The sequence below is a fragment of the Chaetodon auriga genome, chromosome 8, assembly GCF_051107435.1.
Source record: "Chaetodon auriga isolate fChaAug3 chromosome 8, fChaAug3.hap1, whole genome shotgun sequence".
Classification (NCBI taxonomy): domain Eukaryota; kingdom Metazoa; phylum Chordata; class Actinopteri; order Chaetodontiformes; family Chaetodontidae; genus Chaetodon; species Chaetodon auriga.
The window spans coordinates 25,639,815-25,667,500 of record NC_135081.1 but is presented as its reverse complement, the minus strand read 5'-3'; the positions used below and the strand labels follow the sequence as shown (position 1 = coordinate 25,667,500).

The 27,686-nt window shown below is 46.2% G+C and overlaps 1 protein-coding gene across 8 annotated transcripts in view; it reads left to right on the top strand.

Moving 5' to 3' along the window:
• pou2f2b (POU class 2 homeobox 2b) overlaps positions 1-25,471 on the top strand; it is a 45,116-nt gene extending 19,645 nt beyond the window's left edge. Inside the window, exons 1-17 of one of the 8 annotated variants that reach the window (XM_076737511.1) lie at positions 3,210-3,293; positions 3,709-3,848; positions 8,623-8,688; positions 8,821-8,855; positions 9,525-9,581; positions 10,300-10,419; positions 10,633-10,983; positions 11,293-11,398; positions 11,525-11,616; positions 11,742-11,891; positions 11,975-12,116; positions 12,228-12,376; positions 12,687-12,884; positions 13,063-13,265; positions 14,708-14,776; positions 15,139-15,212; positions 17,500-25,471. In XM_076737511.1, the coding sequence (XP_076593626.1) occupies positions 3,794-3,848; positions 8,623-8,688; positions 8,821-8,855; positions 9,525-9,581; positions 10,300-10,419; positions 10,633-10,983; positions 11,293-11,398; positions 11,525-11,616; positions 11,742-11,891; positions 11,975-12,116; positions 12,228-12,376; positions 12,687-12,884; positions 13,063-13,265; positions 14,708-14,776; positions 15,139-15,212; positions 17,500-17,828 (2,196 nt within the window). In that variant the 5' untranslated portion in view covers positions 3,210-3,293; positions 3,709-3,793 and the 3' untranslated portion in view covers positions 17,829-25,471. Of the gene's footprint in view, positions 1-3,209; positions 3,294-3,708; positions 3,849-8,622; positions 8,689-8,820; positions 8,856-9,524; positions 9,582-10,299; positions 10,420-10,632; positions 10,984-11,292; positions 11,399-11,524; positions 11,617-11,741; positions 11,892-11,974; positions 12,117-12,227; positions 12,377-12,686; positions 12,885-13,062; positions 13,266-14,707; positions 14,777-15,138; positions 15,213-17,499 lie in introns of those variants that run through there. The other 7 variants (XM_076737515.1, XM_076737510.1, XM_076737517.1 and 4 more) reach the window with 7 other exon arrangements.
• Positions 25,472-27,686: the final 2,215 nt, after the last annotated feature.

The following is a 27,686-nucleotide window of genomic DNA, read 5'->3' as shown; positions in this document are numbered from 1 at the left end:
CGGGGTTAGAGAGGGGACAGGTGGGCTGAAAGAGCACAGAGACCACGGCCGCCATAAGTAAAGCACTCCCATTGTTTGTATTTTAATTGTGAGCATGCGAAGGCTAATTCTACACAACAGCCTGCTTTGTCAGTGTAAGTGAACAGTTTAGTCTGAAGTGGCCTCGGTGCTCCTCCAGCCGGGGATGAAGGCCACCAGTTCCCGCCGGTGGTCCCGCCGCACTTGTGCCAGCAGAAGAAGAAGAAGACGACGAAGAAGAGGGGGGTGAGAGGAGCAAAGAAAAAGATTTGAGCTTCAACCTTGGTAGCGCCGTGGGAGAGGGAGCGGTGTCTGTCTAGACAAGCCCGGCTCCCTATGGGCTGCCGAGATGATATAGAGAGGAGGGGAGCGGTGTGAGAGAAGGACGGAGGGGCGGAGGGGCCGGAGGAAGAGGGGCGATTGAGAGGCATTAGGACAGGAGAGGAATAGGTGTTGTAAAGGTGTAGGCGGCGCGTATATGTGTGTGATATGGCGCCGGTCCCATGGTAGCCAACAGTGTGAGTGTGTTTTAGCCCCTGCTGCTTCTCATACAAAACCTCAACCTCTGTAGTCTTCACACTGCTAGACCCACTGTTTATAATCCTGCAGCTCCTCATGGGGCTACACCTGCACACACACACACACACACACACACACACACACACACACACACACACACACACACACACCTATACACTACACTGGATTTTAAATCTCTCACCTTCCAGAATAGAGTCTTGCTGTTAGACTGTGCATAGGACTTGGTGGGTCCATCACCGAGCCGTGCTTTGTCCCCTCTATAAGAAGAGGAATATGATGGATTATATGAATTAGAGCCAGTGTGTGCTCCAGGCCCGAGGCTGCACTAGATATAGGAGGACCGAGCCGTAGAGGGATACTGAACTGGTTTGGAGACCTCAGAACTGTCCCTGCAATGACCCATTATACACACAGTCTCCTCCCACCCGCCTCACCCCCCAGCTAACATCGTCTCTCCAATCTTTTTATTCCTGCGTCTCCCTCTCACCTTCATTCCCACCACTCTCTCCCTCCTCCTTTATCCCCTTCCTCTCTTCTCTCTCTTAGTAACCCCCATTCCTCCCTCCCTGCCTCTCCCTCTCTCTCTGACAGTGGAGTGATTGATGGAGCTCTAGAGGCCCTAGCCTCCCCCCATCTTCCTCCCTGGGGTCCCACTATCAGATTGTGTGCGCGTATATATGTGTGTGTGTGTGTGTGTTTATTATTTATCTTACAAACAGAACTTCTGATGGTGACCAAAACACACTCTGCATAAACGGAGCTCGTTATCTTTATTGGGAATAGTAAAGATAGTCAGTATAATGCTGATTTGTTATTTTTCATTTTATTCCCCAGGTCAGTATTATCACACTTTGTTATGTGCCATGTGTTAATATGTGGACTTCAATTGAGACCATTTACCATCGGCCCAATATCGTCTAAGTGGCGAGGCTGGAGTGTTGCTAGGTCTGGTCTCCATGGTAACCAAGGCTCAGACCTCCTTGGGGCAGGAAGGCCCCCCATGGCCATGAACTGTGTAACGCACACACACACACGCCCAAGTACACACACACACACGAAGACACACCCTGTGGTAGTTATGTGCGTAGATTGGAGTTTGAACAAAGGTCACGGCCAAAGCCGGGCTGCCCAGACGACCTCTGACCCTCAGAAACGCCCCCTCCCCAGCGCACAGTCTGTCACCGTCCTTGGACAGGCCTGGCCAATGGGTTCACTCACCCACACATCCGTAAACACGCTCTCTCGCTCTCCGCTGATTGCTTGCAGGTAGACAAACAAATCCGACCGCCCGCGCCCCCGATGAAGGCCGAAACATTACCATGAAAATAACGTGGCCAAATAAATTGGCCAAATTGAAGATGTGCCTCAGGCCTTGAGTCCGTTTGGCGTCCAGCCTGCAGGTGTTGGACTCCGATATTAGCTGTGCGTTTGATTAGCGCCACAAAGAAGGAAGAACTGGGCAAGCACATCCTGCCAGGGCCGGGACTGACGATTATTTTCTAGATCGGTTCAGGAGCTGTTTGTCATAAAGCAGTGAAAAACCCCATCAGAGTTTCCCAGAGTCCTCGGTGGCATCCTCATTAAAAGACGTCCAGTTTACTGCTATATATGACAAAGAAAAGCAGAAAATCCTCACGTTTGAGAAGGCTGGAATTTGAAAAATGATTAATCGATTATCAAAAGAGTTGATCGTTTCAGCTCCAAAACCAGGCGTTTAACACAAAATAATGCGCATTTGTGAGTTTGTAGGTAAGTTTTAATGCTGATATTTCTTTTTATGGTAAATATGTATCTGTCAGTATTTTGTATGTATGTGAGGACACATTTAAAGATGTCCTCTGTGTAACTGAGGGCACCTTTAGTGTAGTGCTGTATGCACTTGTGAGCGAGCGTCCGTCCAGCAGTACATTGGCCTGTTGTAAATCACCACATAAAGTATTTATAAGGTTAAACTTGGGAACTCTGCTGCCGTTAGCTTTTGAATTAGTGAACTCGGACCAAGGGAGAAGGAAGGGGAGGGAGGGGGTGATCAGTGGTCTGCCTCATCTCGGATGGAGCCTGTTTGTTCATCAGGATTACAGAATCAAGAGTGCCACCTTGTGGTCGGCTCAGCCTACTGTCGGACCGGCACGTCCACGCTTTCACATTTGAAAATCTAGGCAGTATTTCTGCTGAAACACGCTATTCTGCTTCCTGGAGATCATTCCCCGGCTTCAGATTTTCACTTATTTAGCAGCTTCTTAGTCTGTTAATCCTGGTGGGCGGCACTGATAGTGGGTCATATCTACTTTATCTGCAATGTTCCACTTTCTTGCCACATGTACCTGCCACATTTAGCGATTCATGGTGTGGCTTTCTGTGGCGTATCACAGTGTGCAGCCCACAGTGCGGGGTGGTCAGCGGTACAGTGAGTGACTGGGTTTTTCCTTCCGCTCGGCTTAGAGTGGAGCTGTAAACTTAGCCGAGGATGTCTCACATCTTCTCTCGTTGGTGCCGACCTCCCTCGACAGACCACCGTACACCCACTGATGTACTCGCTATCAACAGCCCCACACTCAGATATAACCACAGATATGACCGGGGAGAGGTGATCGTGACTCATGGCAGACAAAACAGGCTGGGAGAGCTTGTTAAAATCACTTAGGGCTGAGGAAAAACTCTGATCCGTCGAGTCTTGGATAGGTGTTGAAGGTGCAGTGGGTCATGTGTCTTGTGAACGTATCATACGATCTTCGGTAAGAATGTCAAGCTTGCTGTTTTTCTCTTGGGTGAGTGAGCGTATGTGTGTGTGTGTGTGTGTGCGTGTGTGTGTGTGAGTGGCTGTTTCCAGCCGAGCCATCATTTTCCGTCATCCCCCTCTTTTTCACCTTGTCTATCTCTTCTATCTCCTCGCTCACTCACTCACTCACTCTCTCCCACTCTCTAACCTCTTGCGTGTCCCCCTTTCTTCTTCTTTTTCTGTCTTGTGTCTTTCTCTCCTCTGCACCGAGTTCCTACTCTTTTGAGGCTTACTTCCTGTTGTGTTGCAGGATGTGGGGAGGAGGTGGGGCTTGGGCGTGTGGACTGTCATGTGCGAAAGAGAAAAAGAGAGGGAGGGAGAGAGTGATTCTCTCAACCATATGATTTAATACACTCCTCCTTTTTGGTTAGAGAGAGAGAGAGAGACGGAGAGAGAGGGAGAGTGAGAGTTTTTCTTTAACGTAGCGCGCACACACACTCTCACACAGACACAGATATGACCAAGACGGCAGCAATAGCAGCGAAGGACTTCTCCAGTATGTGGTTGCCAGGTGAGTGACTGTCTGTGCAGCCCTCTCTTCGCTGGCCCTCATTTACCAAGACCAATTAAGCTTTGCGTGAGGAAGAGGGCACTGTGTGTGTGTGTGTGTGTGTGTGTGTGTGTGTGTGTGTGTGTGTGTGTGTGTGTGTGACAGAAAGAGAACTGTGTTGATTAATGCCACCGGGTCTAACAGGCTCAGCTAATTAGAGAACATCAAAGAGCGAGAGGTGGTACGAAGAGAAAGATGTGGATGGATGGACGGATGGATGGATGGGTGGATGGATGGGTGGATGGATGGGTGGATGGATGGACGGGTGGACGCCTGTCACAGCAGAGAGAAAGGTCAGACACTCGTCAGCCCATAGCATGGCTCTGTGTGTGTGTGTGTGTGTGTGTGTGTGTGTGTGTGTGTGTGTGTTGTTTATACTGAGTTCTGAATGCTAAAAAAGTTTCTGGAAATGAAACATGCTGGTGATGAAGGAGCGTTGTTGCAGCTGACGTGTCTCAGCTGTATTTTTCTATATTGTGCTTGATTGTAGTTTGTCATGTTTAAAAAGCTTTTCTGTTCGTGGTCTGGAGTGTGTAGATCTACGGTGGTGTCACCTGTGTTTTCAGTTTATCCATATTTAGCTGATAAGGTTTCTTCCCGTGCAACTTTCAAACTACTGTTTGAACTTGTGTGTGTGTGCGTGTGTGTGTGTGTGTGTGTGTGTGGGCACGTGTGTGTGTGTGTGTGCGGAAAATGTGAACGTGTGTTGCACTGATTATTGCTTTGCCCATTTTCGATTTTAAATCTGTGGCTATTAATTCAAAACACATTTTTAAGGCGGCCAAATGCAGAGATGCTTGTTTAAAAAATACGACTGAAGCAGCAGAAACGGCTAAAATGATCTTTTTCAGTCATTGTCAGTTTTTGAAAATTGATGTGAAAACAGAGCAGAACCAAACGTGACTCCTCGTACCCTGCGGCCTTGTTTTAGTGGTCAGCCCGGGCTGAGAGAAGTGGCAGACACAGTCTCATTCGACCGACAGCCAGCCTCAAAGAAAAGCACAGCGGGCTGCGAGCTGACTCACCGATTGCCAGAAATTAATTTTTAAATGTCAATTAGCTCATATTTCTCAGACTTTGACGTGCTGATGTGATTTCTAAAATATTACCAGTTTCTTGGATGATCTTTGTTTATCATGGAGTGATTCACGCTTTACAAGTCGTTGAGTCACATCCTAACCGAGCCCCTAACCTGTTATGGTCACTGCTGTAACCTTCGGTTAGTTACTCACACCAGAGTGAAACATTCATTCAGCATCACACTGCAACAAACAGCAACACTGCAGGATGCAAATAAAACAGGGCGCCAAAAAAGTGCAAAAAAGTCAGCAGAAAAAAAGGAATAATTAATTTTCCTCAGTTAAAAATGATGTGTATTTATTTCCACGTTCTACTGTCTGAGTGAGCTGAAGGTTCATGAAGCAGCTCAGCTCATTTATATATTATTAATTATATTTTATATATATTATAAAGGGCTAAATGAGGAATGTTAAGTTTTCTCTTGTAGCATTTCCCCATTTATAATTAATCATACGGTCAGTACACTGCAAAAAGTGAAAAAAAAATTTCCTTACTTTGAAAAATTCACATATTTGTGCGTGTAGTTCACACTGTCAGGGGGGTTCAGCCACAGTGACGTCTGTCTGTGTTCAAGCAGCATTTTCTCATGTTCATGATGTGTTTTATGAGCTCATGTCTTCAGTCATTTTTGTGTAGTAAACAACAACAACCGACAGTGTCAGCGGCACAGACTATACTGACATGTCACAGCCTTGATGGTCTGCTGCTGTGACATCTCTTTAACTTTGTCCTTTATCGTACGATTTTCCTCTTCAGTTCCTCGCTTTAGTCCTAAATTCTTCATCTTTTTATTGTTTTCATCCTGATCTCATTCTCAGATTTTGATGTCAGCTAATTTCTTCATCCTCACTCAGATGTTCCAAAGCTGTTGAGCTGGATAGCCGAGTTTTGACGCTAAGTTTTAAGTGGAAAATCTTTTTTTTTGCAATCAGAATTGGTTGATTTTTGAAATCCGTAGTTAACATATGTGATGACTCCAGTTCCCAGACGCCCGGCTCGACAGCGGGGTTTTATCCCGAATCAGGAAGTCGGGTGAGGTGGTGGTGGCGCGGGGTGTGTTGGAGGGAGGTTCGGGATGGTTGCAGCAGAGTTTCATCTCAGCCAAAATACCCAGAGGAGAATAACAGAAACAGTCCAGACTGAGCACAGACACAGTTGTTCCTTGTTCCTTTCTATTGCATCACTTATTCATGACACAGGATTATACAGCATTAAATTTGGTCTGTTCAAGATACAGTGTGTATGTTCTCTGGTCGGGGTCAAAGATAAACCCTGAGCTTCGCCTCAAGATTAGCATATGCTGTAACAGCTTCATGATGGATGAAATAGACGCAGTAATTTAACCTTGTACTTGGAAAAATGCTTCTACTGTAAATTCAGTTTTTACCCCATGTACAAAGACGAACACAGGGCCACAGAGAGGAGACGCTGCTTCTGATCCTCATACTTATTTAAATGCGCTGATATTGTAAAAATGTTCATAGTAAAGTAAAATTAGTTGAGTTTGTGTATGCAGCACCGTGTTGTAAAAAGAGAGAGTGAAAGAGAGGGAGAAAGAGTGAGAGAGAGCAGGCTAATATTAATAGCCTCGCTGACAGTAAGTGTTGGGTTTAGCACTCTGCGTTCAACCCGGTACAAGGGGAAGTCGGGAGGGGAAGTGAGAAAAAGACACAGCATCTTGATATACTGTCCCACCACTGTATTACTGACCACATTATCCACCATGCTACTGTCTGTAGGCCATTTTGAACCATGAATCAATACGCACACCTTCCCCGGGTGTCCCGTGAGCTGGCAGTACAGCACAGGAGGCTGCACTAAGGGAACTTAACATTACAGCCCTTTTATGAGCTGGACAATCATTTTATATGGTGGATTTGGCTTTGGTATTGTACACCGCACACACCGATGATTTGAGCGTCGTCCGCAGTGATACGAGTGATGTGTGTTTTTAAGTCTGCTTTGCATTAAACGTGTGCATCTCAATAGGAACATGTTGAGTTTAGATGGAGATTCAGCGGTTTTTCACCAGAAATTGAGCAACATCGGACGCTTTTAGCCCTGCCAGATAATTCCAGGAGCTGTGTGTAATGTTGGAATAACCACCAACTGAATCTCATAATAGATTAACCGTATTTTTATATCCACATCACTGGTGACCAGATTAGCTTTTTGCAGAAGTCCATTTATTTGGAGGGAAATCCTGTGGTCAGCGTGTGTGTGTGTGTGTGTTCCCTGACCCCAGGTTATAACCAGTGTGGCGGCAGACTGGATCTTTTCTTGCCGAGTGCCACTTCCCCCTTCCCCAAAAGACACCACATGTACCAAAGTCCACCGCTCTCACATCTGTTCAACTGAAGCGAATGTGTTTCTGCTGCTGGATGTGCTTTTGAACAGGGAGTGGCTCATTTTATCTGTAAGCTCTTGTCTTTGTAATGGCCGCGCCGGACTGATGGTTTGGTTGTTGAGAAGTGGCATCAGGTCAGCAGTGGTCAGTGGAGCAGGTTTGTCATCTCCTCCATGTGTCACTGCTGCCCCCCAATGGTGAAAAACAGGCTTCGTCCGTCGCTCGTCGGCACGGCAGAAAGTTGACAAAGAGTACTTTCTCTATCAAATGTGTCATATTGACAAAAGCACGGCAACAGATTGATGGGAAAAATCAGCATTTGCCGTAGTGTGAGTGCTCTCTGATCTGCAACGTGAGAAAAAAACAGGATGAAGGCAGGAGAGATGAAGGGGAGAGGAGGGGGGGAGAGGGGAGAGGGGGGAGAGAAGAAGGAGGAGGGAGACTGAGAGTTTATTTTGCAGGTGGCAGATATAATTAGTTGGGTCGTTGGGCAGATTTGCATGTTTTCACAAAAGGGAAGTAGCTCTGCGTGTCTGTGTGTGTGTGTGTGTGTGTGTGTGTGTGTGTGTGTGTGTGTGTGTGTGTGTCGGGGGAGAGAGAACAGGAGAGAGAGAAAAGGTTTCAAATGGACACAACAAAAAGTTTGTCTTACAGTTTGTGGTTTCAGACAAATAAAAAGTCTTGTTGTGAGATAATCCAGTCAGGTGATGAACAAGCCAAACTGCACGCACACGCACACACACACACACACACACACACACACATCCTCTCCTCAGGTTGTCCTCTTTCCCACCTTTTCTAAGCTCTCAGCTGCCAAAATGCCCCATTTCCTTTGTCTCAAACAGCATTTAGACACTTTAATTTGTTGTTCCTCCCTGCGCTGCTGTTGCCATAGGGACTGTCCCAATACAGTATCAACCAGGAAGTGATGTGGTCTTACGATGAATGACACACGACGCGAGACATTTTTAGTTGCTCCCACGTACACCATGAGTTAAATTTAGAACAAGCAAACACCTTGGGTCAGCCTACTCTTATGTTAAACCTCTGATTGGAAAGAGTGAATGAATGTGGGCTGGATTCAACATGTGAGTGACTCAGCCGCGTCGCTCGGCGTACAGTGTGTAGGCTCCATCTGTGACCTGAAAACACTCAACCCCAGTCTCTCTAAGATCGCCGCCCTGGCCGTCCTCTTTCCCCCTTCGTCATCGAGATTGCGATGGCCTGCTTCTGTCTGCGCCTTTTCTCTGACACAGATTGAAGAATTGGCCGTGCTGGCTCACTTATCGCCGTGTCTTCCTTTCGCAGATATCAGGATGTCAAAGCCAGTAGAGGTGGAGAAAGTAGGGGCTGACTCACCGTTGGAGGGCACAGGTATGATGTGCTGCTCTTCACACGACCTATGATTTGTAAATAGTTGTAAACACATGATGCCGTGTGTCTCAGTGTGCGTTTGTGCTCGAACGCGTGATCAGTTTCTCACTTTTTCCTTCACCTCCTACGCAGATTCAGAGCGGAATGGACCTGAATCAAATCACCAGGTAGGCCTGACTCCTGTGATTATTACGCTTATCTTCCACTTCTTTCATCTACATGATGCACCAGCAAAGATAACAGTGCCAGTCAGATATCTGTAGGACGGATGGTTTCCATGATCCATTGATTTGGCCTTTGTTTTTCACGGAATCCTTTAGTCTGTACAGTGATGCGCTTCACGTGGTGGACGGAATACAAAGGAATGAAACGCCCGATAATGACGATAACGACAAACGTAAAGCAGATAAGACATGTTGGAAACAGCTTTGATTAAAGGGTTTTTTTAACTAGAAGTTTTGAGAAGTGATTTAAAAGATGTTTCTGGCTCTGATAGCCTCAGATCCTCAGGGAGTCCCAGAGCATGAAGGCGATGTCAGAAAATAGTGAAAAATGCACAAGGTGACATCTTAAAATCCCTATTTGGTTCGATTAACGGCGCAAAATCCAAATGTATTCAGTTAACGAAGGAATAAAACAGAGAAAACGCAGAAAATCTTCACGTTTAAGCAGTTAGAAGCAGTGAGTGTTGCTTGATAAATCAATGAAACTGTTGTTAAAAAAGATCAAAATTGTTTTAAATCATTTTGGGTTGATAAGTGAACTATTTGTTGGAGCAAAGAAAGAAAGAAAAAAAAAATAAAACATTTGAACATTTTCTTATTCTCCTCCTGTAGGCTCAATCAATGAAAGTCAACCCCTTTCCTCTTTCACCAACCCTGAGCAGCAGCAAGGTGAGTGAGTGTGTGTGAAAGTGTGTGTGTGTGTGTCTCCGACTGAGCTGCCTCTGCATGTCTGTGCATATGTCTGGGCCTATGTTTGTGGATCTTTTGTGTTTTAACGTCACACAGCAGGTTTATTGACAGTTCAGTCGCTCTTTTGTCGTGCTCCACGCCGCCGTCGGTCATGTGTCCACCCAGCCTTGAATGTAAACAAATCCACAGAGAGCGCGATGGCACTCTGCCTCCACAAAGCACCTTCACAACACACACAAATCTATAATGCTACAACTTACCAAAAAGTGAAATCATCCTAATTTGCATACCACACATATGCAAATCAGTAACCTGGAAGAGCCCCCCCCCCCCTTGCCAGTTCAAACATGCCTGATCCTGGGAAAAAAAAAAAAAAAAAAAAAAGATCTCTTTGTGCAAGAAAAAGAGGAGACTAGTGGACTCAGACTAGAGACAGCTTACACATAAGTTCACATTAACCTTCAGCAGCCAGCGCTGCCTGTCATGACCTTACACAGCCAGGTAAGCTCATGCAGGTTCTGATTGGATTATTGGACCAGTTCTAAGCTCTGGGAAGGGAGATTCCCTGTCTGTCTCGTGTTTTTAATAGTTGCTCTCTCTCTGATTGTCTTTTTAGTGCAGGCATGTTTTTTTTGGATGCAGGTCTGTTTCCATTTCTTCTACATTAACCGCTCTGTTTTTTCTGTCTTCCACACAGAATAAGATGGAGGAGTGTGCTGAGATGTCCCCGGCCCTTCCTCTCTCTCACGGCCCGACCCCCTCGCAGACGGCCCTGCAGCATACACAGCTCATGCTGACCGGCTCCCAACTAGCAGGAGTAAGACAGACTTACGCACATGCACGCAGAGACACACTTTGCTTTGCTTTTTGCCCTGCTTGCTTCTCTTGTGCTGCTTTTTGAACACTTTATTTCCTTCTGTGTCTTCCTCCATCCTTTCCCTTCTTTTCCACTTTATCTCAATTTTCTCCCCTCCTCTCCCCTCCTCTCCTCTCCTCTCCTCTCCTCTCCCCTCCTCTTTCTCTTCGCCAGTTGACAGCTCTGTTGCCAGCACAGCAGCAGTTGTTGCTGCAGCAGGCTCAGGCGCAGCTCCTGGCTGCAGCTGTGCAGCAGTCCAGCGCAGCCCACGCCGCTCACGCTGCCCATGCAGCCGCCCAAGCCAATCAGCAAGCTCAGGCAGCCGCAGCAGCAAATCAGCAAGCCCAGCAGCAGCAGCAGCAGCAGCAGCAGCAGCAGCAGCAGGTGGGACAAACAGGGCAGCAGGCCCAGTCGCAGTCCCAGGGACAGGGACAGAGCACACAGGACCAGACAGCCCCAAGTGTCCCTGTCCCACCTCCTCCACCCCAGCTCACCCTCTCCCAGCCAATCCAGCTCACCGCCCAGGTACTGACTGCCAATCAAAGCCACTCTCTGATGCGCAGCGTGATTGAGGAACCAGCCATGGAACAGTTCTTCGTGCATGTCAATTGTATATTTCATGATTCACAGTTTCCACCTTGCATGAATGCACACATTTTCCGTTTCTTTTCTGTTACTATACACAAAAACAAAGTGTTTCCTCCTCCTTCTACATTTTCTGTACGTCCACATCTGCTGCTCTCCATGTCACATTGACTGAGGCCTCTGTCTCTCCTGAGAATTCATAAATTCTCATTCTCTCTCTGATCAGTCCTTTCTCTGTTGGTTGAACAGGACATCCAGCAGTTGCTGCAGCTTCAGCAGTTGGTGTTGGTGCCCGGCCACCCGCTCCCGTCTCCTGCCCAGTTCCTCCTCCCACAGGCACAGCAGGGCCAGCAAGGTGAGCAGGCCTCTTCCTGGAATCATTTCTGTGTTTTTGGCTGAAATAAGATGGCATCTTAACATAAAATCCAATCTTTTTTATCATAATTATAGCTGATAATTTGCTTTTTTTTTCCCCTCTCAGGACTCCTATCGACACCAAATCTTATTCCGCTACCTCAGCAAAACCAAGGGAGCCTGCTGTCTGCTCCACCTAGAATGGGACTCCAAGCACAGGTATGAGGAAACTTTGAAGCCTCAGTGAGTCGCAGAGGAAAACAGTTCTCTGCACCGGTGCTAAACACCTCTTCTCTTTCCCTCTCGCTCTCACTTTCATTCCTCTGACGTCGTACCTGCTACAGCGAGATAAGAGTGTGGAGGTGAGCGGTGGTGGAGGCGTGACCACGGTGCCCTCGGTGACCTCTCACCCCGAGGAGCCCAGTGACCTGGAGGAGCTGGAACAGTTTGCCCGCACTTTCAAACAGAGACGCATCAAACTGGGCTTCACACAGGTACGTGCTGGTTACTCTACCACGGAGTGTTTCGTGTTTTCACTCGTCTAAAGCTGCTCGTCCTTCCTTTATCTCTCCACCAGGGAGATGTTGGCTTGGCCATGGGGAAGCTGTACGGCAATGACTTCAGTCAGACCACAATCTCCCGCTTCGAAGCCCTCAACCTGAGCTTTAAGAACATGTGCAAGCTGAAGCCGCTGCTGGAGAAGTGGCTCAATGATGCAGGTGAGCTCTCATCAAAATGACAGTAGTTTACTTGAAGAGCATCGTGTGTTTAAAGTTTAAAGCTTGCGCGACTCTTCTTCTGATATGCACTCGTTTGTTGTCCTTCATCAGAGACCATGTCCATAGACAGCACCCTGCCCAGCCCCAGCTCCCTGTCCTCATCCTCGATGGGCTTCGACGGGATTCCTGGTCGCCGCAGGAAGAAGAGAACCAGCATCGAGACGAATGTACGTGTGGCCCTGGAACGCTCATTCATGACGGTAAGATACTTCACCTTAGTATTTAATTAAGAAACTAATCAATTTATGGAAATCTGAAAAGGCTAATTAAAACTTATTCTTCACTCTCAATGACTACCTGCTTTTTTTAGATGGATTTAGATGAAGTTTGAAAGCATCATTTAAATACTGCACAGTCATCTGTTAAGTCACTTTTTTCAGCTTTTAAATATCATATTTTGCTCTCTGTGTTAAAATAAGGGATTTTTTTTTTTTTAAAGCTTAACATCACGTGTCTGAAACGTAGCACTGCTGAAATGACCTGAATTCCTGTCTCCCTCCCTGCCTGCAGAACCAGAAGCCTACCTCAGAGGAGATCCTGCTGATCGCCGAGCAGCTCAACATGGAGAAGGAGGTGATCCGGGTCTGGTTCTGCAACCGCCGGCAGAAAGAGAAACGCATCAATCCCAGCAGTGCCACCCCTCCCCTGCCCAGCCAGCCCCCCGCTGCCCCACCAACGCACAAACCGCCCTGCTACAGCCCTCACATGGTAAATATCCAACCTCGACCTGCCTGTTCGAGCCTGCACTTGTGTTCGAACACAAGTGCATCACAGTCCTGGCAGTGTGTTTCCGGTGTGTCTTTTAACGAACATTTGATAATAAACCTCGTTATTCTGCTGGCTTCAGTTTCACGAACCTGAATCTGTCTCTCTTTCTCTCTGCCAGATGTCCAGCCAGCTGTCGCAGGCCGTGACCAGTCTCAGCAGCACAACAGTGACCACCATGTCGCCCGTCTGCCCCCTGACTTCCAGCCTCACCTCCACCCACCCCTCCCTCAGCTCCGCACCCTCCCCGGTGACTCCTCCTCCTCCCCGCAGCACGGCCAGCCCAGCCACTCCCAGCCACAGCACACTCAACCTTAACACAGGGTAAGTGACCAAACGACGCCACCTGGGATCGTTTACGTCACAGTGCTCATGGTTAAATCATCAGTTCACTCAAATCATGAAAAAAAAAACATCCTGATTACCTTCAGGGATAGTTTGATTGTTTTATTTGGCCAGGTTTTCAGATATCTGTCTCTAAGTAGGTCCAATGTGCTTCTGAAACCCCTCCCCTCACGCCTTTCTGATGATGGAACACGTCCAACAATATCCATACCTCTCTGAAACTGAGCCTCCAACATTCACGCCCACCTCACGCAGCCGTCATCTCGGCATGAGGAGCTGAGGAAGTTGGCAGGATCTGAACTTTTCCTTAATCCCTCTTTTTTTTTTTTTTCCTCTGGACAACCATTTCTGCCACTTCTCATGTGTACAAACAAGCGCAGCACTATGAAAGCCTTCCAGTGGAAGCCGTCTGCAAACGTGCACCATTACCTCCACATTTAAACAATTACTGTCCCTCTCAATGGCGGCCGGCTGTTCACTGAGCCCTCAAGTGTGGCTGCGTGGAACAACCATAAACACGTTAGTCTTCCACCTCGGTTGGACAGCATGTCATATGACCTAGTTCTTTTTAGCAAACCTGGCCCTGAGATCCCTGCCTCCACTCCAGTACAGTGGAGGACGCCCCTTTCACACCCAGTCATGATACTCTCACCTGTTACCAATTCACCCGTTTACCTGTGGAAGGTTCCAAACAGATGAAGTTGCTCCTGCAGGCACATAGTTACAAAAATCAGTGGTAAAACATTCAAGATATGGTCTTGCTCAGTTGAGTACATGTGAAAAAGGAGTGTCCCATTCTGTTTTATTTATTTTTTTTGCACAGCGTCCAGACTTTTTTGGACTCGGGGTTATACTTTCTGCAGAGGAAACCGTCCCCATTAAAGCTGTTAGCAGTGTGTTATCCAGAGCAACTAATGCAAAACACGTTGCTGTTGATTTTTTAAGATCTATTTTTCACTGATGTGAGCATCACAGACAAAATCATACTTATCTTCTGTGTACTGGATTGGCAGCAGCAGCAGCAGCAAATGAAGCAGAACCCACAGAATCTGCCTGGCTAAATACGACTGTGATTTGAATGAACTGACCCTTTATGTGTGACGGCTGTTTGGAGTTAACGTCCATCTGACTCATGAATATTCATTAAAAATTCACTGCTTCCACCGAATAAACTGAGACAAAACATTTGAACAGGCAAAGCCACACATTTCCATAAACACGCTCACCGTGAACGCTGCACTGCGCCGCACTCGGTTCACCTGCAGTTTGTAGTTAAATGGTCGACACACACGCGCACAGTGATTGTTTGTGCTCACACACACGCTGATATCCCGACGTGCCATTGGGCGCCGCTGCTTCCCCCGTGCAGCAGTGCTTTATAACCCTGTGTGTGTTTGTGTGTGTGGTTCTTGTGTTCACAGCTTATGGCGTATGGGTAAAAAGAACGGTGACGTGTCTAACTACATCACCGATTTTGCTGCAAACTTGAGGTGAATACGACAGAGACACACATGCAGACACACAGTGCAATACACTTCTGTCCAGCGCAGAGTGCTGTCTTCTTGTTTTGAATCACTTCTGTCCTTGAACGTAAATGCATAGTTGACCAGAGATTATGGAGTTCTGTACGTTTTTTCCAAGATGTTCTGTTTCTTTCTGCATTTCTAACCTATTGTTTACAGCCAACTGTCAGCGAGCTGCTGCTCTGTATATGTGCTGAATTTGCCCTCTGCTTGTCCTTGCTGCTAAACCTGCTTTTTTCTCACCTTTTCTCCTCTGCCTGCCTGTGATCGTATATATGCTTGCACATGTATGGTGCTGCGTGTGTGTGTGTGTGTGTGTGACACAACAGGAACACTGTGATGGGAGTTAACACAGGGATGAGCCAAGCCCTCCTCGGTAACAATCCCCTGGCCACTATCCAAGGTGTGTGTGTGCGTGTGTGTGTGAGAAAGAGAGACACTGAGGTGGATTTATTTCAGGAGAGTGAAAAGGAAAAGACACGAAATTTAGCATCAGCACTGCTGATAAGCAGAATATAATTTGGAGGTCAAGGCTGAGGTGGAGGTGCACTTTGTTAATTTCATTTCTCAGGGTCACAGAATACATAAAAATACCCAGAAAAGAGTTTTTATGTTCAGCAGCACACCGGCAAAACACTTCCCTCCTCTCAAACACTGACACAAACCTTTGTCTCCCATACACTCCCACACACACACATAAATGCTCAAACTCAGCCACACGCTGTACACGACACATCCCCTCACACACACACACACACACACACACACTCACACACACACACACCGTCCTACACTTGAGAACAACACAAGAATAGCACAGGACAAAAAAAAAAAAACAAATCCTGCAGAAATGACCACCAAACAGGCCCGACCACCGTCAGCAGAGCTAATTTCTAATCATGCTTTGCGGCGTGAGGGTGAGAAGGGGGAGAGAGATGTGTTAAAAAGAGAAGTGTGATGATGAGTAATGCAGTTATGCATGGTGGGTGAATCAAATCGCGCTGGTAGACTGCAGGCTGGAGACATGGATGAATAGGCAGTGGAGCGTTTTTGCTCATCCACAGTGTGAAGCAGCTGAGGACAGAGACGCTTGTCGAGAGGTAGAATGACTTACATGATGTTACCATTGACATCCATTAATCCATCCCATCAAGTGTGTGTGTGTGTGTGTGTGTGTGTGTGTGTGTGTGTGTGTGTGTGTGTGTGTGTGTGAGACTGACGATGGTTACGTTAATGCGTGGGCTACGTTTCTGTGTGTGCGTCTGTGCCGTCTCACTCATCTGTAGCCTTTCATCTCTTCATCTCATCACTGGTCAAGTCAGACTCTCCAGAACGTGCGCTGCTGTCAGGGATGTTTATTTTACTTGTTTGGAAGCTTTTATTTATTTTTACAACCCTGATTCCAAAAAGCCGGGACGGCGTGAAAAACATGAGTAAAACACGAATGCGATCATTTCTTAATCCTTTTTGACATATTCTAAAACAGTACAAAGACAATTCAAACAAGCTTCAAACAAGTTGAGACAGGAGCGACTAAAGATGTGGAACGCTCCAAAAACACCTGTTTGGATCGCTCCACAGGTAAACGAGCTCATTGGTAACAGGTGAGAGGATCATGATCGGTTTGAAAGCGGCGTCCTGGAAAGGCTCAGTTGTCAGTTGGACAGAGTGAGGTTCACCACTTTGTGAACACATGAGTGGATGAAGATACACTTTGTTAAGTGTTCAACGAAGCTCGTTTGCGAACGATTGCGTTCTGTTTTTATTCACGTTTTCCACGGCATCCAAACCTTTCTGGAATCAGGGGAATATGTGAATACGTGCACCGGCAACATGATGAAATATCCAGGTTTTCGTGTCAGAATCACAAAGCGAGAGCTACATTTTGGACTCACCGTTTCACTCCACTTGGATGCTGAACACACACACACACACCAAGAGATCGATCACTGAGGAGGCAGAAATCACAGTGTGTTCACCAAAAGTAGCCTCAGCAGACTGTGATGCAGAGCACCCACAAGACATCTTGAGCTTTGAGTAGCTGATGTGCCGAACGGGTTTTCTGCAATGAATTTAAAAAAAAAAAAAAAAAGCAGTTTTGCTGTTGCTATGTGATCACAAATATTATTAGGCTGTGTTCACAGGTAGCGTTGTGTGTCGTTTCCATAACAGCAGACTCGGCGTAGCTGTCGCCGCGCTCGATCTGATCCCACCAGATGAGCTTGCAGCAGATATTAGACAAGCTGTTATCTGTTGGCACGCTGTTGAAATTGTGCATTTCGCAAAAGTGAAGTGTTTCCCAGCCGCACTCCCAGCACCCTGTGGCCCCTCCCTGTGCTCCCCGTTTAGAGGAGGTGGTGACGGTTATTCTCCGCCCACCTCTGCTGAATGCAACAAGTCCAGGCACTTTCTCCGGCTTGGTTACGTACTGCAGGGAACTGGTAGTCTGAGTAGTTGTAGATGAGGCAGGCTGATAGAGAGGTGATGCATTCATTGACTCACTTTATGACAAACTGATCAAAAGCGCTGACACTTTTAATGACTTCTAAAAAAGGAATCCTGGAGAGGAGAATGAAAGAGTGGAGGACTGTGTGTGTTTAAGCAGGAAAGACACATTTACGCCCGATGATGAGCCAAACACAAAGACACCTCTTTAACCTTTCCTCTCCTCCTCTCTTTCCCTCCCTCAGCCCTAGCAGCCAGTGGTGGCCAGCTGCCTCTTTCCAGTCTTGAGGGAGCCAGTAAGGTGATGCTGGGGGCCTCTGGGGGCCAGGCGGGGGGCCTCCCCTCCTCCCTCTTCCTCAACCACCCCGCCCTCCTTCACATGGGCCAGAACCCCGGCGCTGGACTGATCAGCGCCGCCGTAGCCAAAGCCTCCCAGCCCTCCCCCTTCCCCTCGGCCAGCAGCATCAGCCCCACCCCTTGCTCCCCCTCCCCCTGCTCCAGCCCCGCCTCTTCCTGCTCCTCCAGCGAAATGGCACACAGCCCGCCCTCTCTGGGCGGAGCCAAGATTGAGTGACCGCGCCAAGGGCCAATCAGAGAGGAGGAGGAAGGAGGAAACGGGAACCTCGCCTTTCACACCAAAGCTATCTCTTTCTCTCTCTTGCGCTCTTCTTCCGTTATTTTTTTCGCAATGGCTCTCTCTCTCTGTCTCTCCCAGCCTTTCAATGCCAAAAATACACAGAATGAAAGAGGAGAGAGGGAGGGAAAGAAGTGAAAGAGGGGAGAAGGGGGGAAAGGGGAAGATTGAAACCAAAAATCTTTATCTATCCAAACAGACGGGGAGGAGGCAACGTGGGACCTTTTTGTCAGTAACACGTGAGACCGACATGGCGCCTCTCCGCTCTTTCTGTCTGAAGGAAAACAAACCAATGACTCTTTAACGAAGAGACGGAGGAGACGGCGGAGATGCATGTCGGAGTGCATAAACCAAAAATGACAAAAGATAACTTTACTATGTGACGAAGGAATGGCGGCAAGGACAAAAAAATGGAGAGGAGGACTGCGCTTACGTTTTCCTTTCTTTTTTATCATTTCGAAAAGCTGCGGGTCTGAAGGAAGAGGAGTAGGGAGGATAAGTTTAAACCAAAAATTTACCTGAGGAGGAGGCGGAGGAGGAATACACAATGACAAAAAAGAAAAAAGAAAAAAAAAATGACAACCATACCAAAATCCCAAATACCAAAAACCAAAAATACGGAGAGAAAAGCTTTATTCAAAGGACGTGTAAATACTGAAGCTATCCAGGACCAGGACTCTACTGCTACTGCTACTCACACACACACACACCAACACACACCAACACACACACATCAAGAGCCAATCCATCTTGCCATCGACTCATCCTGTCTGTGTCAGCTCATGTGTCTCTCATCGGTTTTCACGCCAGATATTTTGGATAACTTTGTAAAAGATTGTTGCTGAACGAGCAAACGTTCTGCTGTGTCCTCATGTGTTCGTCTCTTAACCTACCTCTGGTCCAAGAGCGTAGAATAGCTTTCCTCTCTCCTCTTTATTTCAGATTTCCTTGACAGAGGTTTGTTATTCGCTATCTGTTTTTTACACTTTGAGAAGTACAGTCGGAATTTGCTGTTTTTTTGTTTTTTTTTTTATTATTTATTAGTGTCATTTTACAATCCAGCTCCTATTTATTGTTGCAGCCGTTTTAGTGTTAGCTTTTTCGCTTTGAGTCGTTACCAGTGTCATCGTCATTGTCTTCATCACATGCATTTGTGCTGTCAGCGTACCTTTTTTTGTTTTTAACGCGCCTGTTCTGCAGGAACGGAGGTGACGAGGGTGGAGAGATGCTTGTTTCAGTGCTCACCGAGTGCCACAGGTCCAAAGCAGAGAGGGCACGCTGCGGGTTGATTTCAAGGTGTGAGTGGGTTTATTAAGCCCTAAACATGTGACATTTTGTGCTCTTAATCAGGCCGCTCTCTCCTCACTCTTAAAGATAAGCCATTATCGGTGAGTCCGTGGCTAAATGAACATGCCCTGGAAACTTCACACACCGAAAATGACGTTTGTTAAGAGTGGCGACCATTTTGAAAGTATGAAATAGGGCTGTGATTGGAGATTTAAAGTAATAACTGTTGAGACTGAAGGCTAAATAAGTCAATAAAGCCAAGTTTAGTCACAGCCGGCTCTCATTCCTGCCTCGTCAATCAGCACAGACGCCCCCGACACCTGTCTGTCTAGACATGTTTACTGGTATTTGTCTGTTTCCATCATCACTCCATCAATCGCATTTCACTGTCATTTTCCACCTCAGACTGCCATTAATTCTCAAATGGAAACCAAAGCATTCTCAAGGCTGTCTCAAGCTCTTCTTAAAGAGCCTCAGCCAAGACATATGAACACAATAAAGACACAGAGGGGACAGGACGCCACCACTGGAAGCCCCCTGGTGAAATCCCCTCCACCTGGCCCATCCGAAAGCCCACGGGGGAAGCTTTATTTAGGGGACTGATCCTTTACTCTGAACCCCCACAAAGAAGGGTACAATGGGACAGGCGAAGGAGGGACACGCTGTAGTTAGGGGAGCAGGCGTCACACTTTTTATAAGAGGATACCAAAAATAAACCCAAACCAAAAAAAAACAACAAACAAAAACACAACCCAAGGAATGACAGAAGCAAACCAAAAAGAACCCTAACCAAATGTGGCTGGAGGGAGGACAAAGTGCAGGCGTTGAGGGAGGCGAAGCCGTCGCATCTCTCTGCCTGTCTGTCTGTCTGTCTGTCTGTCTGTCTGTCTGTCTGTCAGCTTTAGGGCTGCAGCATTCGCCCCACTCTGAAATTGTGTAGCATGTCTGGAGGGACGGATAGACAGGCAGAAAGACAGGCGGCCGACGGAAGGACAGACGACTCCTCCCCTCCTCGGCCTCTCTCTCTCTCCAGCTCGGCTCTCTGGTCCTGGATGGAGCTAAACGCAAATGACCTCACTGAACTGAAATCTTCTAAGAATCTGTTTTTATTTTTCTGTTGGTTGGTTCTGATTGTTTTATCTCTGCTGTGTCTCTTGATGCCGTTTTATGTACTGTACTTTAGTGCTTATTACTCATTTGGAATAACGTACTCGCTTACTTACTACAAGAGCTCCTTATTTTTTTCGTAGTCGTGCTAGAGATTTTTATCAGGTGGTTGGAAAAAATACTGTGAAAATTTAGCTTCCAGATTTTTATTAGATAAAGAAACAGACTGTCTTGGCAGAAAAAAAAGACACACAAAAAGCCAAAAACAAAGAGATGATGATAATTAATAATGCCAAACCAAATACTGAACCAAACCAAACACAGTAGAGACGAACAGGAGCTGCCTTCCCTGGACGAGGGCACGGAAATGGCTTAAAGTCAATTTGTCTGAGGTGAAACTGTGCGTTTTTCTGTATGTAAGTGTTTATGGGAGGCCAAAAGGTTAAAAAAAAAAAAAGAAAAATGACTCGGGTCTGCAGTGATGTCACTGATCTTGACCCCAGCGACGTAACACACGCTTCAGATACAGAATAATACACACAACAGGGGCCTCAGTCAAGTTGACGGTTTGGGAGATGGACGTAAACATATCCAAAGAATATTTGGTTTGATCCACACCAGACAAACGGTCGACAGGCGAGAATCGTTCCACAAACCAAACTTTAGATGTGGGGTCGGCGCCGCGAGGGCCAAACCTTTTCTCCACATTGACTCTTAGACGGAATGTATCTGTTAGTGCTTCTATAGATTTTGTAGAAAAAAGATCTATGTTCTACTGCTTACTTATCGCTAATGTATTAAAAAGAAAAAAACGTACAAAAAAGACTTTGAGAAAAAAAAAAGATCCTTAAAAAACATTGATGATAATAACTTGATTTTAGACCAAAAATTTTAACTATCTCTCTTTGGACTTTTTATTTCTCCTTATCAGGATGACTTAGACTTTTGATCGTGCTATTTATTCAGGGTAGGGTTGATTTATTTGCTTGTTATCCTTTTTTTTTTTTTTTTTTTGCCTTGCTATTTATTTGTTAATTTATTTCTAGAGGTGCTTTTTTCATATTCTGGGGTGTATTTGTGATGTTTTGTTTTTCCTGCTGAAGTTCATTCTTACTTCTTTAAACCAAATACCAGAAACGGTCCTGTAGGGACTTAATAAGAGAATATGGCCGATGGGATGGTCGGCCATGAAGATATTCTCTTCCTCACTGAGACGACGCTCCTCTTAAAGGGGAGGGGAAGCTCGCGGTAGTGAGAGGCAGCACTGTGTGGACGAACACCTCATCATTTCCGGGACTTTTCAGGAGAAAGAAAATCACTTTGGTTGAGGCTTTCTGGACAGACACATGCCTCAGTGTCTCCTGATAATAAGACGAAAAAAAAGTTGAAATCCCGTTTCAGCGGAGAGAGCATAAATATGATTTATGTGTGAAAAGTTAGAGCGGGAGGTGTTCTTTGAGACACAGTGCTGCCTCTGTTCTCTATATTTTCTCCACAGGGAGAACACACTGAAAGCTTTACAGCTGCACAACCAAAAAACACAAAAGAAGAAGATCAACTGGGGCAAAGGCTAAAGTTTTTTACATGATAGAGAGGAAACAAGGAGGCAAGAGAAAAGAGGGTGATTGTGGATTCCCAGCCGTAAATCGCCCTCCAGCTTCTCACTTTGTCTCTTTTTTTTTAAATTTCTGTTTGTTTCCACTTTTCTATGAGTTGGTTTCAACTTTTTTCTTCATCCACTGTAGGATGTAAAAGAGAGATAGTTCATCATATACCTCATATTCTTTGATGATAAACCAAATAGATGAATGCTTTAAAATGCGGGGTTCGAGTGGGGTCAGGGTGGCGGGACGGTACGTGTGGACGGTGTGTGTGTGTGTGTGTGTGTGTGTGTGTGTGTGTGTGTGTGTGGCCGGGAGCGCACGCGGTAAGGCCAGGTCAAAGGTCAAAGGTCGTCGTCCTAATGGAGGCAAACGCAGAGGTTTGGGATTGATCTGGGAAGCGACAGATCATCGAATAGATCGCGGTTTTTCTCCATGGGATTCAGAAGGTGCCATTTAAGGTCAAAGGGTCGGACTGGTTCACGCTCCGGTTCGCACACACACACTCCCACACACACACACACACACACACACACACACACCCTGTCCCCCTGGAAACACCCCCCGCTGTCTGTGTTGAGCTTTGAGCACAGCCCTCTCCTCGTATCTGACCCTCGCTGCTTCCTCCTTGTCAAACACGGACTGTGGCTTTAAAGCTGCTCTTTGGCACAGATCAAGGATCAAATCTGGATCAATTTTTTGGCTTAAAAAAGCTTCGTCCCTCAGAGCATCTTTATCGCCAAGGTCTCAAAGCCCCCTCTCGCCTTTAGGTCTTCATTGCCTGATGAGGGGGCACACAGACCGGTTGATGTCCGCGTGTGTCCGGGGAGCGCCGCGGGGCAGGTAACCCGGGAACGGCTGCGACTGGGTTTGCTAGGTGACACACACACAGACGCTTCTCATGATCTCAGTGTGTGTGGAGACGTCGGAGGGAGAGGCTTGCACGTGATCCACGGTCCGTTTTCTTGATTCGCTCGCTCTGTGTATTCACAGGAAACTGAAGCAGAGCTGCGTCACTCTGCCGTGTTTCTGACGAGGCACTTTTTTGTGGCCCTCAGGGTTTGAGGGACCGGGTGTGAAGCGTAGATCTGTGTGGTGGGGATACCCCCTTAGTGAATGATACCAAAGTCAATGCCCTGCCACGAGATCCAGCATGACACACACGCTCCCTCAAATCCTGACGTCCACCCGGGTGTTCAGAAACTCCACTTTCCTCCTTATAACCAGCAGATTCATCCTCTGTCCACACAATCAGAGTCTCCACAGGCAAGACAGACGGACTCCGAGATGTACGTCTATAAAAGAGGCTTTGAAGCTCATCTTTTTGCAAAATACAGTTTCTTGCTGAGGGTTAGATGAGAAGATTGATGCCACTCTTGTGTCTTTAAGGTAAATATGAAGCTACAGCCGGCAGACAGTGAGGACGATAGGACTCCCTGTACAACCACAAATTGTGACCAAAGCACAATTTAACAGCATATTCAAACTAAACTAAGTTTACTGAATCAGCAGCTTCTCGCTGTGGGCCTCTCCTCGCTGGTGACTGACAACAGCGTTTGCAGCTCAGCCTCGATTCACAGTGCGTGACTGCAGGGTTTAGTGAAAGACACCGAAAGTCACATAATGACTCAGATTTGATTTCTCTGTTGCAAAGAAGTGTCTTCTGAGCCGTTCACCTGAAAAACAGGCCTCGCTCTGCACTGAAGTGAAAGTAACAACTTTAACCAGCAACCGGCTGAACTCTACTGAAATGAAGACAAACAGAGTTATGAATGGTGATGTGTTTGTTTACCGCTGAGGCTCCTGAGGTGGATTTAAACATGCACTCAGCCTTAAAAAGCAGTGAACGTAGCTCGTGACTACGAATCTTTAAACTGAGCTGAATGAAACCATTTGAATCAGCAAAATGATTCATATTTTCCACCTCATTTGGGCAGAGCCCGGCTAGCTGTTTCCCCCTGTTTCCAGTCTTTATGCTAAGCTAAGCTAGCCACCTCCTTGGCCACACTGGCTTCATTTTTACCGTACAGACATGAGAGTGGTGTCGATCCTCTTATCTAGCTCTAGATTACAAATAAGCGTATTTGCGGAAATGTCTATCTGTTTCTTTAAAATGCATGTTTGTTAGAAGGCAAATATGTCTGGACACGAAGGCATGAGAGATGCAACTGCACACGGCGAGCAGAGCGAAGAAAACGACGATAAAAAAAACAAGCTGCTACTTCTTCCTCCACCCACTCTCATCCACACGAACACGCTCTTCCTCTCTTTCATCCCCTTCTTCTTTCTCTCTTCTACAATACAGCTTTAGTCCAAAGGTTTCTCCAGCAACACAGCAAAGCGAGTCAGATGTTAAAGAATAAAACCAAAGAGCTCTAACTTGACCTTCTCTTCAACACAAAGCCTCCACTGCATCCTCCACCTCCCTCTGTCCATCCATCCCTCCCTGTCTGCACTCCTTCTCCTCCTCTGTCACCTAGCAAGCCGGTCTTTGAAGCGTTAACCTCAGCTATCCAAAGGGGAATGATAATAATGATAATAATGATGATAATTAAGATGATGATGAAATGTATATTTTTAAGTATTTGTCATTGGAAAAATAATCTTAAGCTTCTCATAATTATGATGATCATGATGATGACGACGATGACGATGATGATGATGATGATGATGATAATGAAGTTTCTCTTGGTATCTTTGTAGCTGTTCTGATCCTTCTTAAGTTCTTGTCCTTTCTGCTCGTGCTGCCAGAGTTTTGCTTAACTCCCATCAGCCCTCTCTCTCTCACCCCACCCACCCACTCCCCCCCCACCCCACCCCCCCTTTTCATTTGGCTTCCCTGATGTTTGGTCCTAACGTCTACCTGTTTGACCTTTACCCCTGGATGTTTGTCTATGCCTGTGTGTGTGTGTGTGTGTGTGTGTGTGTGTGTGTGTGTGTGTGAAAGCGTGAGCTGTCAAACATTGATGAGGGAAGTTTAAGATTTTCTCTGGAAAGTGGTTTCTCATTGTTAGCTGATAAAGAGGGGAGGGCTTCAGTCTGTTACATTTCCACCTGTGAGCCAGCCAGCGAGTGTGTGCGTGGTAGGGCGGGGGTTGCCGGAAAGCGGGGAGGGCGTGGTTCGCTGCAGCAGTCTGCAAAAAGACAAACAGATTCCTTGTTCTTTGGACAACAACAGGCCCCCCCACCCCACGCATGGCGTGTCCTGTCAACTGTAACATACTGTTTGCCAACTTCCTAATACACGTAGCTTTAATTCCCCCTGTCACAACAGTCACTTTGTGTGTGTGTGTGTGTGTGTGTGTGTGCAGGTATGGTTGTATTACCATCACTTCTCCTTGTGTGTCTTCCATCCTGTGAGCAGCGCCCCCCCCCCCAAATCCCCATTTCCCTTTCGGTCTCCCCCCTTCTTCTCCCTTGTGGTAGCAAGTTAGCCTTTTAGTGTATTTATCTTGAAAACCAGAAAAGGAAAAAAAAAAAGAAGAAAAATAACTCTACTTGTTCATTGTACAGTGTTGTTCATTTTAAGTCATTTTTGTAACTGAAAGTGTTTCATTCATCCAAATAAAACAGGAAACAAAAACTGTACAGATGATCCTGCGCCGCCTCTTGTCTTCTTTCATCAGGCTCTGCTCTCTGTTCACTCATTCATTCGTCATGTTTCCACCCATTTTCATGTTGAACCTCAGGTTTCATTTGGTTTGGAGAAACCTCACCTCCGAAACAGGAAACGGACCTCAACCTGTCATGTCAATATTTAACCAGAGGAGGGCGCTGCTAGACTAAATATCTTTCCCAACAGAGGCCACATCAGCTCCCCCTCTGACCGATAACTTCTTCTGCTGTTGACCCTCACAGTTAAGGAGGACTACAAAGGTCAAGGAGACACGTCTAAAAAATACTTAATTCGACATTTAAAACAGGAATTAATAATCAAAGGTTTCACAAATTAGAGAATAAATATTATAGCCAATAAAAGCATCATTAGGCAGGGAATTAATACCAAAGATATTAATTCAATTTCAAGATGCAGTTTTTAAGGAGAAATGAATGGCTGAATTCACACACTGAATTAAGAATACAGGTTTTAATCAGGCATTTGAAAGGGCAACTCCTTTTTGTTAATTTGATCTTTTTTTTTCTTTTTTTTTTGTTACTTCATTGAATATAACAAGACACAGTTTGTTTGCAACTCGTTTGTAAAATTACCTTGAATGTATTCATTTTCTGTGTTGTATGTAAATTCTGTTTGTTTTCTCCAGTTAGATATCAATGAATTCATAACTGTGTTCATGACGCTCCGTGCTCTAATCCATATTCAACATCAGTGAGTCAAAAGCTCCAACTGAAGTGACTGAAGTGACTGAGCCAACCTTTGATGATGTCACTTTGGACAACAGGAATTTTCTGATGTTTTGTGGATCTAATTATTTGTCCATAGTGTCCAATCAGAAAAATAATGAGCATGAGGATGAGGAAAACAATCACTGGTTACAAACTGTCAGAGTCTTGTATTTTTGAACGTCATACACACATCATTTAAAGTGTGTATGACAGAGTTTAAAGGGAAAACTGCAGCTTGAGTCTGACACTGTGTCAAAATCTATTGTTTTAGGGCTGCAACTACTGATCAGTCTGCCAGTTATTTTTCCAGTTGTTATAATCGTTTGATCATTCGGCCTGCACGACATCAGACAACACTAAAATAAATAAATAACCCGTCACAGCTTCTTGCAGCCCGAGGTGACGTATTTGTCTCGTTGTCTGATCAACAGTCAAAACCCCCAAACTACTCAGCTTATTATGACGCAAGACCACGGAAAGCAACAACATCCCGGGAGCAGGAGTTGAGCTCCTGTGCCCATCCTGTGTCCCCACACCCTGCAAATAAGTTCTCACCCAGCAGACTTGTCGGGGTGGGAGAAGAGGAGTCACATCGTCTTCATCCCTCCCTCCATGTATTTTCTCTCAGCTGATTCAGGGGACGTCTGCTAACTGACAAGCGGCCTCGCATACGTTCGGCCTTCTCCTCTCAAGCAGGTGTGTGTTTGTCTCTCTGTCTGTTTTGTTGTCTCCGTCCTCCTCCTCCTCCTCCTCCTCCGGCTCATCGCCCTCCCTCTCTTGTTAACTGCCTCTCCTTCAGTCTGTCTCCCTCTCCCTCTCTCCTGCTCCCCCCTGCTGTGTGGCACAGTAGGTGGATGATTAGGTAGGATGCTGGAGTGTGTAAGTGTGACAGCTTTCAGACACCCACGTCCGAGTTGAGTCACGGACGGCGGTGGTGAGCATGTGATCCTATCACCAGGGTGACTCGGGTAGATCTGTGCTGCGGTGTTGTCGCATAGATGTGTAGCATTTGTTCTTTTTCAACATGTAGCCATGTTAGATATCTGTTAGTCATGCTGACACAGTTCTAAGATCCAATACATTGTTGCAGAGTGTAACTATTTGCTCAGCACACATTTGAAGTACTTCTACTTTACTTGTGTTTCATGTAACATTATACTTCTAATCAACTACATTTTGGTGGTAAATATTCTACTTTTTACTCACCACATTTACTCAACAACAATATCTACCAAGAAGTATAAATGATGAAAATCAGCTCCACCTCAGCCCATAATGCTTAATGAGTACTTTTACTTTTGGTACATTTAGCTGTTAGCACTTCTGTATTTATGAGTGCAGGATCTTACTTGAAGCTTATTTTTGCACTGTAATATTGTTAGTTTTGTTAGTGATCGGCGCAGGCCCAGGATTTTAGAAACACTGAGGTCACAACGGCGAACTCCCTCCCGCCTGGACC